This window comes from Lissotriton helveticus, chromosome 10 (assembly GCF_964261635.1).
Source record: "Lissotriton helveticus chromosome 10, aLisHel1.1, whole genome shotgun sequence".
NCBI lineage: Eukaryota > Metazoa > Chordata > Amphibia > Caudata > Salamandridae > Lissotriton > Lissotriton helveticus.
Genome location: NC_136071.1, coordinates 1,047,545,013 through 1,047,565,389, shown reverse-complemented (window position 1 = coordinate 1,047,565,389; position 20,377 = coordinate 1,047,545,013). Strand labels below are relative to the sequence as shown.

The 20,377-nt window shown below is 47.0% G+C and overlaps 1 protein-coding gene across 12 annotated transcripts in view; it reads left to right on the top strand.

The window, feature by feature from the left end:
- NEBL (nebulette) overlaps positions 1 to 20,377 on the top strand; it is an 874,906-nt gene that overhangs the window by 621,288 nt on the left and 233,241 nt on the right. For 10 of the 12 annotated variants that reach the window (XM_078663756.1, XM_078663754.1, XM_078663752.1 and 7 more), the window contains 2 exons: positions 8,787 to 8,891; positions 15,007 to 15,114. The exons of the other annotated variants lie outside the window; for them this stretch is intronic. In XM_078663756.1, coding sequence (XP_078519882.1) covers positions 8,787 to 8,891; positions 15,007 to 15,114 — 213 coding nt within the window. The remainder of the gene's footprint in view (positions 1 to 8,786; positions 8,892 to 15,006; positions 15,115 to 20,377) is intronic. 12 annotated transcript variants of the gene reach the window in all.

Sequence of the window (20,377 nt, the reverse complement as noted above, 5' to 3'; positions counted from 1 at the left end):
CTGGTAATTTCATAAATGACATCGTTGATGTTATGATCTATGACATTTCAAATTACTTCATTGGCCAAGTAAAAGTAATAAAAGATGGATTGCATTCATCTCGGCACTTAAAGCTGCATCTAACTTACAGCGAAGTACACATGTTAAGTCCTCGGGTACCTGCAGTACCACAGGTGTTTTTTCACTTTCACAATCAGTCAGTTTCCTCTCAGTTTCCCGAAGAGCTCCCACACTCCCTAGTGTAACTAAGACCAGTGGCCTCAGACCACAAGAGCACTAGGATCCCTCCATGTCCCCAAAGATGTTCTCAACCGAGTTGACTTTACTCTCAGTAAATCCATTAAATGACATCTGATTATCTACTTAACCTTCTTCTCACTCCATTGCCTCACAGCAAAGATTATAAACATGTCATTCAAACCAAAAGGGCAAAGCATTTTTCCCCCACCATGCATCAAAAATAGTTTTATTGCTTTTCTACTTGATTACAGAACTCGTGAATTCACCTTCTCTTGTGAACCGAATTTTCTGGGAAATATCAGCCTCCACTGGGAAAAACGCGAAAATATCCAAATAACATTATCAAAAACTTTGTATCAGACAACAACTTACACCAATATTGCACTGTCATTATCCACAGTCACAGGTGTGCCCTGCGCCTTATTTTCGGCACGGAACAACACATACCTGTTAGAACTGGGGTCTCTAGTTGGCAGAGGTAGGTACCACTGTCCAAATAGGGACCCTTGCTTCTAGTCAGGGCAAGGAGGAAACCCTCTGAGATAACCCCTGCTCACCTTCTAGGTAGCTTGGCACGAGCAGTCTAGGCTAACCAGAGGCAATGTGTAAAGTTTTTGTACCAACACTCACAGTAACACAGTGAAAACACCACAAACTGACTCCACAACAGTTTTAGAAAAATAAAGATATTTAATCTAAACTACAAAAGACCAAAACGACAAGAATCCAACATACACAGAATATGGTTTCAAAAGAGTTCTTAAGGTTGCGATAAAAATTCTTCAGGTTGCGATAAAATTCTGTAGGTTGCGATAAAAATAATCCACAGTTATGTGAAAAGTTCACAGTTGCGTCACGTTTAGCTCACAGTACCTTTAGTTGCGACGAAGTTCCAAAAGCAGAAGCTGGTGCGGTGGAAAACAAGCGATGCGTTGCTCCTGAGACCCTGGGGAGGTGTTTGCGGCAGCCCCGCTGCAGCAGCGGGCGTGTTGCGACGAATCCGGTCTGTATGGGGAGGAAGGCCACTTGTATGGATTCCGGTGCGTAGGTTCCGTAGGAAGTTTGTTCTCGCAAAGGCACGATGCGACGATCTTTGGAGGTGCGACGATCTCCGGGGTGACGATGCGCAGACCAGCGGTGATCTTCTCTCTCGCAGCTCCTCGATGCGTTGGCTTCTGCAATGACTCTCGCAGCGACGTGATGCAGTCCGCAAACAGGCGGTGCTGCGATCTCACCCAGCGACGACAGGCTCTGCGACGACACTCGCAGCGATGTTCGACTTCCCGCACTGATCGGGTGCGTCCCGCAAAGAAGGATGCGACGGTTCTGGCAGCGGCAACAGGCGCTGCGACGATCTTGACCTTCGTAGCGGTGGGAATCTTCTCGCACTGTCGGGGATGCGCTCCGCAGTGAGCGATGCGATAACTTTTCTTTAGCAAAGTCTCTCTAGCTTAGTTTCCAGCTTCCCAACACAGGTACCACTTCCAGAGGCACTACACATGGGCCAAACACTCCAGGAAGGCCAGAACTCTCTCAGTAGAGCTCAGGGGAAGCTGGGGGTGAAGTCCTTTTGGTCCTGGGACTTCAGAACAGGGAGCCAGCTCTTCTCAGGATCTTGGAGATTACTTCAAGCAAGGGGACACAGCACAAAGCAAAGTCCTTCCCCTCTCCTTGGCAGCAAAGCAACAGCAGGGCAATCCAGCAGAGCTGTTGCTGGACAATCTCCCTTCTTCAGTTTCAGCTTTCTCCTTGGCAGAGGTTCCTTCTTGATTGCAGGATGATCTAATTTTCTGTTGTCAGGGGTCCTGTACTTATACCCCTAAACGTCTTTGTTCTCTTTGTGCAAGTGGGCCCTGCGCCCGGTCTGGACCAGTTCTGGGTGTTGCTTGAGCACTTTGTTTGCCTGGCTTCTCCTTTCCTTTCAGAGTGAGGGGCAGGGTCGTCAGCCGCACAGCAGGAGGTGGAGACAGCATTGTGGAAGGCAGGCACAGCCCTATTCAGGCCCAGGTGCTAACTCTTCCCACCACTCAATTTGCAAATGCGGTCATTCAGCCTAGGGCTGACTCAGCCAGCCTCCTGGGGAATCCCCAGCCCCTGTCACTCTCAAACCAGACAGTCAATACACAAACAGGCCAAGGCACACAGAAGGGTCAGACAAGAGAACAGCAACTTTTTAAAAGTGCTATTCTCAAACACAGGATTTAAAAACAACCTTTTCTAAAAGATGTGTTATTAAATTCTGAGTTCAGGGATACTTGACTCTTATGTCCTATCTTGTTCCTATGGGAAGAAATGCTGGTAGCCACTGTAGCCAGCATCCCCATGTTAATCCATGGAGCAAGATAACCTTACAATAGTGAAAAACGAAAATGGCTGCCATTCACTACCAGAGCATGTCACCTGCACCAGTACATGCTCTACCTTTCACATACACTGCACCCTGCCCAGGGGGGTACCTTGGGCCTTCCATAGGGGTGACTAATGTGCACAAAAAGTGAATGGTTAGGACATGGCAGTTCACAGACTGCACACAGGCACTGCGGTGGCAGGCCTGAGACACCATTTTAGGGCTACTCATGTGGGTGGCACAATCAGTGCTGCAGGCCCACTTGTAGCATTTGTCATCACTAGCCCTGGCTCACCCAGTGCACTTTACTAGGGACTTCATGGTGATACAAATATGCCAATCATGTATATCCAATCATAATAACAATTTACACAGAGAGCATATGCACTTTAGCACTGATCAGCAGTGGTAAAGTGCGCAGAGTCCTATTGCCAACAGTCACGGGTCAGGAAAAATAAGGGAGGTAGAAGCACAAAGTTTGAGGATGACCCTGCAAGAAGGGCCAGTTCCAACACAACCCCCTTCCAGCCTAAAGCCAGGGTAGACCAAACGACACCTCAATGGTATTCCCTGCTTAAGGCGATAGAACATGGAAACTGGCCCACACAGCAGGGCAGTCCTGTTCTACGCCGTCCTAAACCCAGTTCAATCACTCTATCCATACTCTCAGGGACCACCATGCCAATCCATGTGGAACCCTTCTCCTCACCTGTGGAAACCACCTGTGCAGCACCTACACTTAACTTGCTCACCGGTGTGTCCCAACAGACAGACAGCAAGCCACAGTGACCACCGCCAGTGATCAGATATGAGACCCAGGCCTTATGCCTCTCAGGGCTCTCAAACCTCTGTGGCGTCAGAGGGTGGGGGGCAGTAGCCCCAGGTGCGTGGCACCCTTTGTCCACTCCCTCTCTTGTCAGGTCAGGTCTAACATCCTGGCGCTGACCCACCAGCCCCGGACATGTATCCAGCAGCTGGATAGGAGGCTGGGGTGCGTTTCCCCACACCAGGTCCTCCTGTTCCTTGGGGCTCTGTACCCTCCCACCTGGAGCGGTCCCCCCTTCTAGAATAGCCAGGGCATCTGTGGCAGGTGTCCCGCACCATTCACCCACCAATTCAGGATCTCCCTCCAGCAACTGGTCTCCCAACCCAGGATTTAACCCCTCAGGTTGCACCGGGGTCAGAGGCGAGGACTCCCTCCCGCTGCACCCCCTTCCAGAGCACTGCACACTCCCTACTGAAGGGGTACCTCTGGAAGCCAAACTGGACAGGACACTGGTTATAGATGCCCTTCCTTCTAGGTCAGGCAGATCCTGAACCTGATCTCCCAACCCAGGACCAATACCTGCGGTTGTGCACTTGCCTGGCACCACAGGACTTCTGGAGACTCACACAGTACCCCCTTGAGGGTGTCACACAACTCATGTGTCCTGTGACAGTCTGCCTGGCGCAGATCTCCCGACCCCTGTCCACCTGACAGCGCGGGAAGATCCCCCAGGACAGAAGTGAGGTCACCATGGTCACTCACTGGGGACTCAGCCCTTCTGACTGGTCCCTGACCCACTGGTTCTCCCACTGGAGACTCCTTCCCCCTCTCACCCCTCAGTCTGGACTTCTGCAACCTCCCAACTGGAGTGGCACTGCCAGACACCAGAACCAATGGAGGCCTGGTTACAGGCACTCCCCGGTCACCAGACACAAGGAGATCCTCCTCAAATGGCCTACTAGTACAGTCAAGGTCCCCAACCAGGTGTTCCCTTAAGGAACCCTCCAGACCCTGAGACTGGGTTTCGGGCACCGTGAGACACACCGTCCCACACTCACTCCTTCTCCACTGAGACCGGACATGAGCCCCTACACCTCTCCCACTACACTGGGACCTAACTGGGCTACACTGAACCTCTTCCACCTCACAGGCCTGGAAGACATCTAAGCCACTCCTCTTGGGATCACTCCCCAATGCCTCTTCAGACCCTTTGGAATCCACCAAGAGGTCTGCCTCCAATGCAAGCTCTATGGGGTCAGAGAACTCACGCTCCACCGGGTGCTGGCATAGCTCTGGAAAACAGGGACTTAAAATATGATCTCCAACAAATGAATCACACAGCCCCCCACAGTGGTTAACCAAGCTACCCCATGCCTCACCCTCCAGTGCCTCACACAAGTACCCCACACCACTCTCCTGAGACTGGCAAGACAGTATCTGACTGTCTCTGTCACACAACCCACACTCTTCTGGCTGGTCTTCACACACACACACCAGGGCATCTACCATGGGGGAACCCCTCTCCCTGTACCTCTCATCTAGAGTCAGTAGAGTGTCCCTCCCAACACTAGGAATATGGTCCCCTGTGCCAGTCCCCCAATCTACTTCAGGGACACTTCAATCCACTGGAAGTACATCATAAACCTGAACCCCCTGGTGTATGTCGACCCCCTCCCTCAAGTCAGGCGCCACATCTCTGGGTGTTTGTACCTTTCTCTCAGCACTGGAAACTATATTCTTGCTGCCACCATCTGAGCTGAACTCCACCATCCAACTCAGCAAAGCTCACCTCTTGAGCTACCCATGTTTCTTCTTCAACTGAGACCCACATGGCCTCATGCCTCCTGAGCTCCAACTCAAGCCTCCTCATTCTTAATTCATGGGCCAAGGTCAATTTCAATTCCTCCAGGGCACGGGCATTTTCGCTCTCCTCCGCCACCCTTTCTCTTTCTTTTTCCATTTGTTTCAGCTCCATTTCAAGCCTCAACATTTCTAACTTATGATCTCTAGCCCTTTGGTTTTCCTCCAACTCCTCTGGGGAAAAACTTTCAGCTGAATGGTTGCTGCCAGCCCTTGAGGCTGCTCTGGACACAGGCAGATCCTGTGGCCTGATCCATCCCTTTGTGCATCCTCATCCACTTCTGCATCATCTGTCTCCCCAGCCTCTTTGGTCTCCCACCAGGCCCTTAAGGCCTGCTGTTGCTCCTCCTTCTTGGAGCAGCGCTTCATGGGGCATCCAAAGTTCCTGCAGAACTGCCTGAGTTGACCTACTTTGTAATCACTTAACATTTCAATATCAAACTCCAGTTCTGCAACATCACTTGCTGGTTTACCATTCTGGGACATGATGCTTGGATTCTTTCAGGGTTATGATCAAAAATAGAACCAAAAATAAAAAATAAAGTATGCGCTGGCGTAGTGGTCTGCACTCACTAGTGATGTACACCAATGACTGTGGGTCTAGTACAAATACAAGTTCAAATCCCCACCGCTGACCAACAATGTTAGAACTGGGGGTCTCTAGTTGGCAGAGGTAGGTACCACTGTCCAAATAGGGACCCTTGCTTCTAGTCAAGGCAAGGAGGAAACCCTCTGAGATAACCCCTGCTCACACTCTAGGTAGCTTGGTACGAGCAGTCTAAGCTAACCAGAGGCAATGTGTAAAGTATTTGTAACAACACTCACAGTAACACAGTGAAAACACCACAAACTGACTCCACAACAGTTTTAGAAAAATAAAGATATTTAATCTAAACTACACAAGACCAAAACGACAAAAATACAAAATACACAGTTCAAGAATATGATTTCAAAAGAGTTCTTAAGGTTGCGATAACATTTCTTCAGGTTGCGATAACATTCTGTAGGTTGCGATAAAAATAATCCACAGTTAAGTGAAAAGTTCACAGTTGCGTCACGTTTAGCTCACAGTACCTTTAGTTGCGACAAAGTTCCAAAAGCAGAAGCTGGTGCGGTGGAAAACAAGCGATGCGTTGCTCCTGAGACCCTGGGGAGGCGTTTGCGACAGCCCCGCTGCAGCAGCGGGCGTGTTGCGATAAATCTGGTCTGTATGGGGAGTAAGGCCACTTGTATGGATTCCGGTGCGTAGGTTCCGTAGGAAGTTTGTTCTCGCAAAGGCACGATGCGACGATCTTTGGAGGTGCGACGATCTCCGGGGAGACGATGCGCAGACCAGCGCTGATCTTCTTTCTCACAGCTCCTCGATGCGTTGGCTTTGGCGATGACTCTCGCAGCGACGTGATGTAGTCCGCAAGCAGGCGGTGTGCGATCTCACCCAGCAACGACAGGCTCTGCGACGACACTTGCAGCGATGTTCGACTTCCCGCACCGATCGGGAGCGTCCCGCAAACGAAGGATGCGACGGCTCTGGCAGCGGCAACAGGCGCTGCGACGATCTCGACCTTCGTAGCGGCGGGAATCTTCTTGCACTGTCGGGGATGTGCTCCGCAGCGAGCGATGCGATAACTTTTCTTTAGCAAAGTCTCTCAAGCTTTGTTTCCAGCTTCCCAACACAGGTACCACTTCCAGAGGCACCACACATGGGCCAAGCACTCCAGGAAGCACAGAACTCTCTCAGTGGAGCTCAGGGGAAGCTGAGGGTGAAGTCCTTTTGCAGTAGCGGTCGGCAGTAGGTGTTTCTGTAGGGCGGGGACGTGGGCAGGGGGAGGGGCAGGGTGGGGGGTAGTAATGTATGAATTACGGAGTTTTACAGGTAAGTAAACATTTAAAAAAATAAAACGAATTTCGTTGCGCGCACTGCATCACATTTGGTTACTATTATTTACTAGGGACTTCATGGTGATACAAATATGCCAATCATGTATATCCAATCATAATAACAATTTACACAGAGAGTCCTATTGCCAACAGCCACGGGTCAGGAAAAATAAGGGAGGAAGTAGCAAAATGTTTGAGGATGACCCTGCAAGAAGGGCCAGTTCCAACAATACCAATCTCTCACGCTTACAAATGGACTAGACAGACCACTTCTTGATCCCTTTCAAAATTCTAGCATTATTGCAGCATGCTAACCTGGGGGTTGGGAATGGAAAAATCTACAGGCCACCATTATATAGACTAATAGCTTTGAGAAAGCCAAAGCATGCAGACACAGGCAAGTACACATTTACACAGACTCCTTGCACCTCCTTGTCTCAGTGCAAGCTGCCTCTAGTTCTGTGTCCTCCAAGAATGTGGTAGGGATATTTTTCGTTCCCTAATCTTGCAGTGTGGGTCACATACAAGGGAGGCTCAGAAGAAGGAAGGTTGCACAGACAGAGCAAAAATAATGTGCACACATTTGTGTGCAATTGTGTTTCCCTATGCATCGCCCCCCCTCGCGAGCAGCCAAAAAATAAAAAATAAAACAATCATAAACCTGTGTTCATTATTGTTTTGTTTTTCTCTGTAGCATCGTGACTAGGGGGCAGGAGGATTGGGGATGGGGATAACAGGCAGCGGGGAGTGGTAGGTGCACTGTTATCAGTGTGCATGACGGTTTGGCCGACCATCTCAGGACAACAAAGCCATCATGTGCATTGAAGCTGTCTCCAACCTGAGCTGTATTGCTGGGTTGGAGGCAGTTGGCACAGACTCCTAGACTAACTGGAAAATTCAGAGCGCTCCGGCAAATCCTGACGCTGTTCTCGGCATAGGAACAGTGTCGGTATTGGCCACAGGGATTTCTGGGAGCCTGTACCTGCAGTGCACGGAGCCAGAGAGAAGTTTTGGGGAGGCTGGTTAGTTATTTTTATGTTTTTTTGTTTGGCTGTCCGTCGCCGCCCCCCCCCCCCCTCGTCTCACCACTTTGTAAGGATACCGGCCACTACTGCCCGCGGTAGCACATTGCATTGAGATCTAGTGTCATCCCATTGTTTGTTTTTGAATGTTTTCTTGGTGCACGTAAATCTGACAAACAGAATTTTAGAAAAATCTTGGCTCTAATTCACACTAGTCAAATGAAAATGTTCAGAAGGAAGACAGTCAGATGAAATAATTCCACATGCTTAGTCGCCCTTTTCCCGAGTGCATCAGACCCATTAATAAGTGTGCTGATTAAAATTAAACCAGTTTGACAAAACGAATTGCTATGATATTTTTGTGCATAAGAGCGCATTTGATTCAGTGCTTTCTACAATTGCATTAAGCTACATCTCCAAAATGTGAATATTAAAAACATGGTTAGCCTGACTTTCCATTAAATAGATGGGATACATGTTCTAATGAAGACGCTATTTCACCTTATTTAGTAGCATACATAGCTGAACAATATTTGCAGCATTGCATGAATAATGTTTATGAAAAGTATTTATTCTGCAAAAGCCCCATGGTCGTTAAATTCAAATAGAAATTAGCAACATTTTATTTGCACGTGTATCTTACAAACATTTCATACTGTGTTTAAATTTTTAGCATGAATATAAAAAAGATTTTGAGGCAACCAAAGGGAACTTTCATTTTTCCAATGATACAGCAGAACAGATTCATCACAAAGAAAATGCAGTGCTCCAGAGCCAGGTAAACCAACCACATTAATGACAATATAAATATTACAGGAAATCTTTAGAACATTTGTGGAAAACCAATTTTCTGTCCATGTCAATGATTCGATCTTATATTCGATCTGATATTCCAAATACTCTGGGGTTGAATGCAATGCTTAAAAGAGACTAACGATAATTATAAATCCAAGACGATAGAATGGGTATATTTTCAAAGTCGAATCGATTCCATATTCTGCATGTTGCAGAGTAAAAGACTTTTTTCTTGTGTTCAATAACTTTATTATTTTAAAAAGTAAGAGTTCATACAAATACAATTGAGTGCAACACAACAGAGCAAAGTGATCAATAAATGAGTAAAAAATGTAAGAGAATACAGACCTAATGACAAAGTACATTTCAGAAAAATAATGATATCACAAGTAGAACCAAATCAATATATAATATACCAAGAATATCTCATAATAGATTGGTAGCTAAAAAGAAAAACATAATTGTATTGCACAAAGACCAAAAAATACCAGAATGAAAGGAAGAAGAGGAAAGGATAGAAAAAAAATTAAGAAGAGGGTACAAGGAAAGAAAGGAAGAGCGAGAAGACGATAGACAAATAGAAAGAAAGATGAAGAGATGGGAACACCTGCTACGGGCTGGTCACAGTACGGAGACAGCTCTCCTGTTTATGGTCGAGCACCTGAGGGCAGTGCTTGATGCAGGTCAAACGGCGGCGCTTGTTTTGTTAGATCTGAGCGCCGCCTTTGACACTGTCTCGCACGACATTCTCCTGCAGCGCCTCGAGGAGGCAAGTGTGACCGGCACGGCACTTCAGTGGTTCCGTTCGTTTCTAGCGGACCGATCCTTCTGTGTGGCTGCCCCGCCCTATCAGTCTAATTTCCATCCCCTGTCGTTCGGGGTTCCGCAGGGTTCCTCGCTGAGTCCCACGTTGTTCAATCTTTACGTGAGGCCGCTGGCTGAGGTCATGAAGCGCTGCGGCCTGACTATGGTGTCATACGCAGACGACACTCAGCTAGCGGTCACGATCAGCGGGGACCCCGAGGTGGAAGCCCCCCGATTCAGGGACGGACTTCGGGCGGTTGCCAGTTGGATGACGTCCAACTGTCTCCAACTGAACGCCAATAAAACAGAGGTGATGGTCTTCGGTAAGCGGACGGATCTCTGGGGAGATATCTGGTGGCCCTCTGAGCTTGGCCCTACCCCCACTCCGGTTTCGGAGAGTAAAAATCTGGGTGTATGGTTGGACTCCGCGCTCAGTTTCGTCGGCCATACGAAAAGGACGGCAGCTTTGGCATCCTGCGTAACCTGAGACCTGCACTCAAATTTTTTGATGCCGCAACTCGCCAGCTTGTGGTTCAGGCGACGGTGCTGGCTCGGCTTGATTATGCCAGCTCCCTCTTTATTGGGTTAAATCAAGCCGAGCTAACCCGTCTCCAGCGAGTGCAAAACGCAGCAGCCAGAGCAGTGGTAGGCCTCCCTAGGTTCTGCTCAGTCTCCCGCACCCTAACTGCTCTCCACTGGCTGCCGATTAAGCAGCGGATTCACTTTAAGGTGCTCTGCCTGGCTTTTAAGATCTTAAAGGGCCTCTCCGCCCCCATATTGCATAATTTTATGCGCCCATACACCCCAGGCCGCTCCCTTCGCTCCTCCGACCTGGAGCTGGCAACTGCCCCGCGATTTAAACTTAGTTGAGCTGGGGGTCGTTCCTTTAAGGTGCGGGCAGTAGCTTTGTGGAACGCACTGCCTCACGAAACTCGATCTCTTGACGATTTGCTTTCCTTCCGCAAGGCCGTCAAGACTGTCCTTTTTCCTCAGCCCTGTTAAAATTTGAATTTCAAATAAATCTGTTCCTTCGTTATGTTGTGTGGCTATCTTGTCAGGCGCCGGGACGCTCCTTTGCTGGAGCAGCTGTGCGCATTACAAATTTCACTAACATAACATAACAATAGGAAAAATAAACTAAGAAGTAGAGTCAAAAGGATATTGGGCTACCAACCCCTGAGAGGACAAATTCATATATTTATCCAGAGTCATCCAAATAGCATTAGAGATAGAAGGAGTACAATGTTTCTCTTTGACAGAAGTATGGGCACTACGAAGAAATTATACTCAAGCCCACCAAGTATGATAAGACAGGAGATTAAAGGATTTCCACTCAGTTAAAATAATTTTAACAGCAATTGATATAAAGATATCTAATAGCTGCAGAGTAAAAGACTTGAGCATAGTTTTTTCACATACAGAAGGACGGTTCTTTGTTGGAGGAATTGAAGCAAAGTGAACTAATCATTGGAAGCTATGCTGGATCCTGACGGTGGCCTTCTTTTATTGCTCATACTAAAACTTCTGTTAGGTATTTATAAGTAAGCTGTAGAATGTAAAAGTGTGAATCTTTTATTTGCAAAAAGGAATGTTCTAAATGGCACATTAGAAATCACAAGAGTTTTCTTGCCTGAATGCAACATCTAGTATTTTTAGAATTAGCCCTTTCTACGTCAGAGTCAATGTATACAATTTTGCTCTTTTCTTTCATTATCTAGCATTAAATCACCTACTAGGTCTAATTGCGGGTGTCAATGTTTCTACAACATGCGGTAGGCCCTAGTGCTTCAGGTAGTACTGTTGCTAATTTCTCTGAGATATGTTGTTTTCTAAGTTATTTGGGAGTCCACTAGCAGGAAAGGTCTCCCTTGCAGAAGTGAAAACCTTCACCGTTCCCGCGCATTATATATATGTTAAATTGATGCATCATAGATGGGCAAACTATGAGCCATGCTGTTTGGAGTGAGGCCTCAGTCACTATGTCAGCTGTTTCTTAGCTTTGACACCAATCAATCTGAGGCAAACCAGTGTAAGCAAGTTCAACCTGTGTTCAGCTTTAGATGCTAGGCTGGGATAACCATTTGGGAAAGCTTTTTCATGAGTGCTCAGTTAGACGTGGACATCTAGTTCCAATCTTTCAAGTCCGAAGAGGAGGCTGACCAGTGAGTTCAGGCAACTCCAAAGACCTAGCTGCCCTCAGTTGGTTCTACCTTGATAGGACTTAGACATTGAAATTAAATAGACATTTGATCTTGAGCACACTCTATATATATATATATATATTTTTTTTTTAAATGGGACCAAAAAATGAAAAACCATGTAAAATTGCACATTCCATATAATTTGAATGCCTGGCATGAAGTTTAAAATTAAGACTACAAAGAAGTATAGAAAAGTATAAACTAGCATTACAGCATAATATGCTAATAATAGGCAAGAGGTACAAACATAATTCTAAACTTTTCGAATATAATTTTTTTAACTTTAGTCTTCAAAATCTTAAATGCCACTGTCCTGCCATATTCAAGAAACAGTTTCTTCCTTCATTTACAACAGGATTTACCTTGATCTGATTTCCGATTCTTCTCGATCAGGGATATTGCTGACAATGAATAGAAAAAATATTAATTCCTTAAACCTTTATATCTTGGCTACTTGCAATCTGATAAACTGGGCCATCAATTTAGAAATGTGGGTCCTGAAAAAGAAAAACATTTAGGACATCACCAGAGCATATGCTCACTGTGGCCCACTAGATGACAGCGAGGACAGTAATTTTAGTTCTTCTGTTTCTAACAATTTAATCATTCTGGGGTCAAGTGTAAATAATTTACAGGTTAGAACTGATCATCCTCAAGTGCGTGGATATTTCCAACTACTCATTTTCTTTTTTATTATTCTGGCATTCTTTTGAGGAATCGTCGAATCAAGACTGTTCGAGACAGAACCTGTAAATGTATTTAATAAAGAAAACACCCATGAGACAAAACACTTTCTTAGACGATACGAAAACGAATGTTTTAGTCTCACTTCAAGGCCTGTTTTAGGCAGATGGGCTCCCAAATATGTTCTTATAATGGATACTTATAAAGGCAACCTATTTGCTGCAGGAGTGAAGTCTGGATTTTATCAAAGAAGACTGAAAATGTCTCCTGCATTAGATGATCCACCTCCCTGGGATCTTTTCTTCCCCAACCGTGAAATCCCACTAGGTAAATCTAATGTGAAGGCATTAATTAGTACAAGTATCTTCTCTGGAAGGCATCACTTTAACCTCAGTGAACTAAAGCTGTAAATGGCAGGAGTTTTCACTTTTCTAGCAGTCTTGTGTAAACCCTATATAAAAGTCATAAAAGTGAGTTTCAGGAAACCTAATCAATTTGAAGTGCTTTGGAAAATGTGGTATAACAACAAAACCGGATGTGCACATGTACTGCCACCTGGATAATTTTAGATACTTGTATTGAATGTTCTTACTGCATGCTGTCTTAAATCTAAGTCATCGTCCACCAGGAGAAAATAAGAATTCTTGCAAACAATACACGTTATTTCCGAACAAGTCTTTTCAGGATACTTTCTTTACCAATTTGGAAGCACTAGCAAATACGTCTAAGTGCCAACTTTACCAAAATGAGTATAGCTTTTGAAAAGCCTCTGACAGAGTTTATTTATTGAGTTTACCCTATACCCGTTAAACTTCAAGTGTGATTTCTAAAGTGATGTCTCTGCTTCTATAACACAAAATGTACCTTGAAAACATCTAGCTTTCATGTTAGACATTTGCTTTCATTCCTATGTGGACGCTTTGATGCTTAGATATTTGGAGATAGATTTTCCCTTCAAGCAAACAGAATGTATCAAACCAGAGAAAGCTTAATCCAGAAGCATGGACATTAATCTTGCTGGTAATAGGACAAAGCTTAATGCCCAAGCCTTCATGTTTTAGCTGCATGTCCAACTCCCTAGCCGTTGCAGCCAGCTATGGAGGGCAGCAGATATCATTCCCCATCCTGGGTTTTAGTTGGTCTTTGTGAACTCAGTGGCATATTATCAAGAACAGCATTAAAATATTGCCGCTTTAGCGGCAGGAAACTGCCGCTAAAGCGCAGATAATCAGCTTGATAATATGCCCTGGAGAATTCCAATAAAAGCCCATGTTCACACAGAACATGGACTTCTATTGGAATTCACAAGGGCATATTATCAAGCCCACGTTTCGCCGCTTTAGCGGCAGTTTCCTGCCTCTAAGGCGGCAATTACTTTAACGCCGGCCCTTCATTTCTCCAATAGCTAATTCCAGAAAAAGTAGTGCTAACCAAGGAAACAAGTAATAGTCTCTCACCTATCACCATCATTTCCCACTTTTAAAATGTCTTCCCTGGCTTCCTATGAAATCCAAGATTGTGCTGTGTGATATTGTAGGTATGCACAAGTTGTGGCCCCAAGTGGAACACTTCCATGGGTTGTTGTGTCTCTAGCAGAAGCCTGAGGTCTGCTAATGCTAGTTTTGCTATTGCTAAGTGCTGCATTCAGAAATAGATGGGGTACCGGACAAATTCAATTAGCTTCCCCTTTTATTAAGAAAGCTTGTGAACCTGGAATTGCTTAGGAAAAGATTCAACATTCATATTTTCCCACCATCTTACTTTGAAACGCTCTGATGATGCTAGGCCCTTGATACTGTAAAGCTTATGCATAAAAGAATTGTCTCAGATTTAGATCTCCAACCAAATAAAATAAAAAAATTATTATGGCTGGTATTTGACAAGACTATTTGATTTTATTAAATTATGTGTGTAGTACATGAACTAATAATGGCTTTCAAACAGCTTTACTCGTCCATTGATAGGTTATTGTGTGATTCACATCTTCATCTGCTCACTACTAAATGCAGCTAGTGGTTGTGGGTCGGCCTAGTTCAGCCATTGGCTAACTTCACTGTGATAGCATTCTGTTTTTCTCGAGGAGAACATCCTCACGCAAAGAAGTTCTCTTCTGTGGCAGGGGCTACTACTGAATATTGTGCACTTTGAGGCATATAGATTGCTTTTTTTAGGCAATGTATTTTTTCGGATTGGTGAGGTCCTAGCAGCTCATCCAACAATAACATTTTACAAAACCCATGACAGAACAAAACACGCATTGACGAGCAAAAAGGCTGGCAAATAATGCTTATTATTAAAGTGTTCGATATAACAGTAACCAGTGCAGAGATTCAAAGAAAAAAACGATTTTGCTTGTCATGAAGTATCGAAAGTTTAAAAGACACATTAATAGATAATTTTTTCATGCAGGTGAAATACAAAGAAGACTATGAGAAATCAAAAGGCAGATCATTGCTTGAATTTGTTGACACGCCGACCTATCAAGTTTCAAAAGACGCCCAGAAGTTTCAGAGTGAGGTTGGTTTCAAAACTACATTTATTTGAAAAAATTAGATGGTTTTTCTGGTTGAACTGAAGTGTCGGTTCACGTTTCTTCTTTAGTGTTCAGAAGAGGGCTTTGGGAGGGGCGGCCGACCGAAGGGAGGCATGTTCCTCTTGGGGGGGTTTTGGGGGCCCGGGGGGGGGGTAGTAGACAGGATTGTATGTGGGCTTGTTTTGGGCTGGGGAGTGTGTATTGGGCTGGTTTGGGCTAGGACTTGGGCTGCTTTTGGGCTAGAGCCCATAAAACCGGCCATTGTAGGTCACTGTCCACCATTTCGGTGGCAGTGACACAGCAGCCGGCCTGGGAACTGGGTGGGGCATAAAAAAAAAATTCCCGCCCACCCTCCCTTTATGGATGGCGAAAGGGGGATGTAGGGACTTTTTGGTGTAGGGGGTTTTCTTTGGGGGTGAGGACAGGCGGACGGTTTTTTGGGAGCTGGTGCATCGGGGGGGGGGGTTCTGTACGGGGTTTGTCGCTGGAACAGGTGTTGGTGTGTGGTTCAATTTACAGTTGGTGTTTTTTCCCTAAGGACTGGGAGAATTTAGGAGGTCTGTTTTTGAAGGGAGAGGGGGATAAGTGCAACAAGTTATTTAGTTAGGTAGGGAGGCAAGTTACGTTGGCTAAATTGTTCATTGTTTGATTTGAGGAGCCATGTTTAGGGGAGTATTTGAATTTAAAAACATTTGTAGAGCGCACTTTTACCAAGCGGTTTCTTGGCGCTTTGGGGGGTGGGGGGGTCCGGTTAGGAAGTTATTTATCGAAGCTTAGTTTTGTTCGGCACAGGCCAAGGGTTTTCAATTGTGAGGTGCACCTGCTTCCAATAAAGCGGACTTTGTCACACCTAATTGGAGTCCGTGTCGGTGCTGTTCCCCCCCCCCCCCACCCTGGTGGGCCCCAAAGAGCTGCTTAACACTGTTTGTGCTAGGCTCAAAATAAATTTGCTCTGTGTTTGCTCGCTTTTTTGGTTCTTTATATACTTTGTAAGAATGGCTTGTGGTAAAACAGTACACAATTAAGATATCTCTATTTGCTGTCAGTTCATGGGCCATCATTTCAAGGTGCCAATAAATTCTGCTGGGACGGGTGACAGTAGTGTCTGGTCGCGTCAGAATGGTATGTTTAGCAAAAATACCACCGCATCAGAGTATCACACCTGGAGAATTCACCTGTTGCAAGTGGTGGAGGTCTCCTGGTGATATAGTAGGGACAACCTTGTGGGAATCGCATGGGAAGTCTGATTCCTGCATACAATTTCCCAAATACTTGTAATCTCATCTACTTAACCACTCACCGCCCTGTGCCAGGGATGTCAGGAGTAAGAAAATCACAAAAGCAGGAATTAGTGGGAAATTTCAAGACACACATTGAGATTTGAATCACTAAAAGCTAATAGAAACTGACCATATAAGTTTTCTAAACAGGAAGTTTGGCCACCATCAGGTAACGTGTTAATTTAACGTCATCCTTTTTTTTTGGTAAAATTTTTATTTTGAAGTTTGCAAGAAAGAGGAGAAAAAAGAGTGAAGACAAAGTAGGAAAAATAACACAAGCGACATGTCCGCCATAAGTCCCTCACAGGGGAAGCCATAGATACTCTCAGAGACTACAAATGGGGGAGTGCAAGGCTGGGTCTCAAGGCAGTATAGCAAAGTCCAATTACGAGTCCAGTGCTGAACAAAGAGTTCCAGGCGGAAGCGCCGGCTCAGCCAAGTGCTCAGTAGAGGAAATAGTGCTAACAACCCCCATACGAGAGCAACGTCGCAACCAATAACACACCCCTAAGGTAACTGGGCCTCCCCTCCCTCCCCTTCTCCCCCCCGGTGGTGGCAACCACACTCACACATACACAACCAGTCGCAATATCCCTGTAGTCCGATTAGACCTGGAAAAGGTAAAGAGCGCGTAGCGTGGGCGGGCAGACCGCAGATGGTAAGCCTCGGGACAGGAAGCGGACCAAGGGCCCCCATCGGAACATAAAATTCTTAAAATTGCCCAGAAAGATGTCTGCCATTCTTTCCATGCTCAGTAGCCCCCACAGTCTCGCGTGCCACAGTGACATGGCCGGGGCCTGCGATTTCTTCCACGCTGCTGCCAACGTGAGTTTAGCGGCTCCCAGGCATAACCACAGGATTTGTTTATCCGCTTTAGTTTGATGTTCTAACTGCGGGTCACGGAGACCTAGCAGAACATGGGCCATGGAATCCGAGATCGGATACCCCAGGATGTCCTTAATATGGGCCAGAATTTCCGTCCAAAAGGGGCGAATGATGGGACAATCCCACCAGATGTGGCGGAAGTCTCCCAGGAAGCCACAACCCCTCCAGCATCTGTCCGAGGATGTCGGGAAGATTCGATGGAGCCTAGATGGGTAGAGATACCAATCGTGCATGGTCTTCAAGTGAGCTTCCCTAAGGGCCACCGAATGATTGTGCGACATGATATCGCTCCAAAGGTGTTTCCACTCGTCCTCCGATATATCCCGGTCTAGAAGGACCTCCCAGTGTTCCATGTAGCGGGGTCGCGGGGCGGTCTCAGTGGCCAAGAGCAACCCATATAGGAAGGAGATCGTCCCTTTCATAGTGGAAGTGCGTAAAAGGAAGGATTCAAACGGGGAGGGCGACCTGTTGGCGGCCTCCCTCATCCTCGCCGAAGTTGCCCAATGAAGAAGCTGGGCATGGCGGAAGCGCTCAGTAATCGGGATCCCATAGTCCCGCATGCAGTTATGGAACGTGAGCGGGGACACTCCGTGGAACAGATGTGTGAGCGCCCTACATCCACCCTCTCTCCAGAGTCGGAAGGGCCCCTCCCGCATCGCAGGCGGAAACGACGGGTTGAAGTGAATGGGGGTAAAGGGGGACGGAAATGTGGTCCAGCGGTCATCGTTTGAGACCATATCCCATACTTTTAGGACCGTGCTAGTCGGTGTGCTAATGTAGGCATTCTTAGGCCTATCCCCTTTGGGCTTCCAAACCAAATCCCAGATCGATCTCCCCGTCACACTCCTATCCGTGTGGAGCCAGTGTTTCTCTGAGGATCGCTGGGACCATTCCACTATCACGCGGAGCTGCGCAGCTTTGTATTGGTAGTGGAATCCCACTCCACCCTCCTTCCTCGGACGGCGCAGTGTCGAAAATGGGATCCGCGCTCGCCCGCCCTGACAAACAAATTTCAGCATCAAGGTTTAAAATCGTCGGAAAAATCCACCTCTATAGGGATGGGAAGGGCCTGGAAGAGATAGAGGAACTTAGGCAAGAGCACCATCTTAAGGGCATGGATTCTTCCAAGCCACGACAGAAACTTTGGTTTCCACCTATCCAGATCTGCTCGTATCGACGCCAGCATCGGGGGAAAGTTAGCCGCGAATAAAGACCCTATAGTAGGAGTCAGGCATACTCCCAGGTATAATAGGTAGGCAGACGCCCACGGTAATGCCGTGAGCAAACACACTTGTTCCACGTCTGCATGGGGAAGAGTCAAGTTCAGTATATATGACTTGTCGAAGTTAACCTTAAATCCAGCCACCGTTTCAAATTGGTATAAGACCTCCCGAACATGCGGCAGTGAGTGGATTGTGTCCCCCAAGGACAGCAGCACATCATCCGCGAATAAGGAAATCTTGTGCTGCTCGCCCGTAAAGGGGAGGCCTACGATCTGCTCCTTCTCCCGTATTGCAATCACCAGAGGTTCGATACTCAATGCGAAGAGGAGAGGGGAGAGGGGGCATCCCTGTCTCGTCCCCCGAGAGTGAGGGAAGGGGGCAGACCGATGTCCGTTAATCATCACCCTCGAGCTAGGGCAGCTGTAATGAGCCCTAATCATGGAGATGAATTGGCGCGAAAAACCGAAAGCAGATATGGTGCGGAACAGGAATCCCCAATCGACCCGATCGAACGCTTTTTCCGCATCCAATCCAACAAGTACTGCCGGAATGCGGAACCTGTCAGCCTTCTCTATCAAATGCAGTACCCGTCGCAAGTTGTCATGCGTTTGCCGACCCTTTATAAACCCGGATTGGTCCGGATGTACCAGAGCCGGCATCAGGTCCTGAAGCCTGCGGGCGATGATAGAGGAGTACAGTTTAGCATCCACATTGAGGAGCGCTATCGGGCGATATGACGCGCACCTGGAGGGGTCCTTCCCTTGTTTGAGGATCACGGTTATCATGGCCTCGCCCATGGATCCAGTGGTCGTTCCGGAGACCGCCATCTCATTAAAAAGTGAGACCAGATAGTCCACCAGTTCCGTCGCGAATGATTGGTAAAAAAGGGCCGTGTAGCCATCTGGGCCCGGAGCTTTGTTAGGTTTCAGAGCCTTAATGGCTTCCAGCACCTCCGCTCTCGAAAAGGGGGCCGCGAGCTGCTCGTTCCACCCGTCAGAGACCTGCGGTATGGGGAGGTCTGCCAGGAATGCGTCCTGCTCCTCACTATCCAATGAGTCACCTGCATACAGTGTGGCATTAAACCGGCCAAAAATGTCTGCCTTGTCTCTGTCCCTATGCTGCAGGGAGCCTCCCGGACCCTAGACCCCTCCAATGTACTCCTTTTCTCTTTTTTCCCGAAGTTGACGGGCCAAATGTCTACCCACCTTGTTCCCCTGCGAGTAAGACGCGTGCCGCAATCGCAGGAGGGTGATCTCAGCCCGATTTGTGTAATGGGCCCTCAACTTCCCTCTGACAGCTGTCAGTGGTCGAAGGGTTGCACGTGACGGATTCAATTTATGTGCCCTTTCTAAGCTGGCAAGTTCCGATTCTAAATCCTCCCGTTCCTTTCTCCGTAATTTATTGAGATTTGCATTAAGTCCTATGCAGGTGCCCCTCATTGACGCCTTGCACGCATCCCAGGTATTGAACACTGAAGTGTCCGACGCTGGGTTGAGAGCTAGGAACTCCCTAATAGCCTCCCTAAGCGCCTTACAGGAGGTATCATCTCTAATAAGTGCCGCCGGGAAATACCATTTCCGAAAGCCATCCCCTTTCATCGACCACTGCACCATAAGGATCAGGAGACTATGATCGGAGACCGAGAGTGGAAAAACCCTAGAATCACGGACATCTCCCCTAAGTGCTTGGCTCAATAAAATGTGATCTATACGGGAGTATGATTGGTGGACATGGGAGAAGAATGTGTAATCTCGGGACTGGGTATGCACAGTGCGCCAGCCATCTATCAATCCTAACTCGCCCATCCGATCTTTGGAATCAACAGAGAAGGTTCCGGAGTCCGCCCTTTGGGTGCGAGA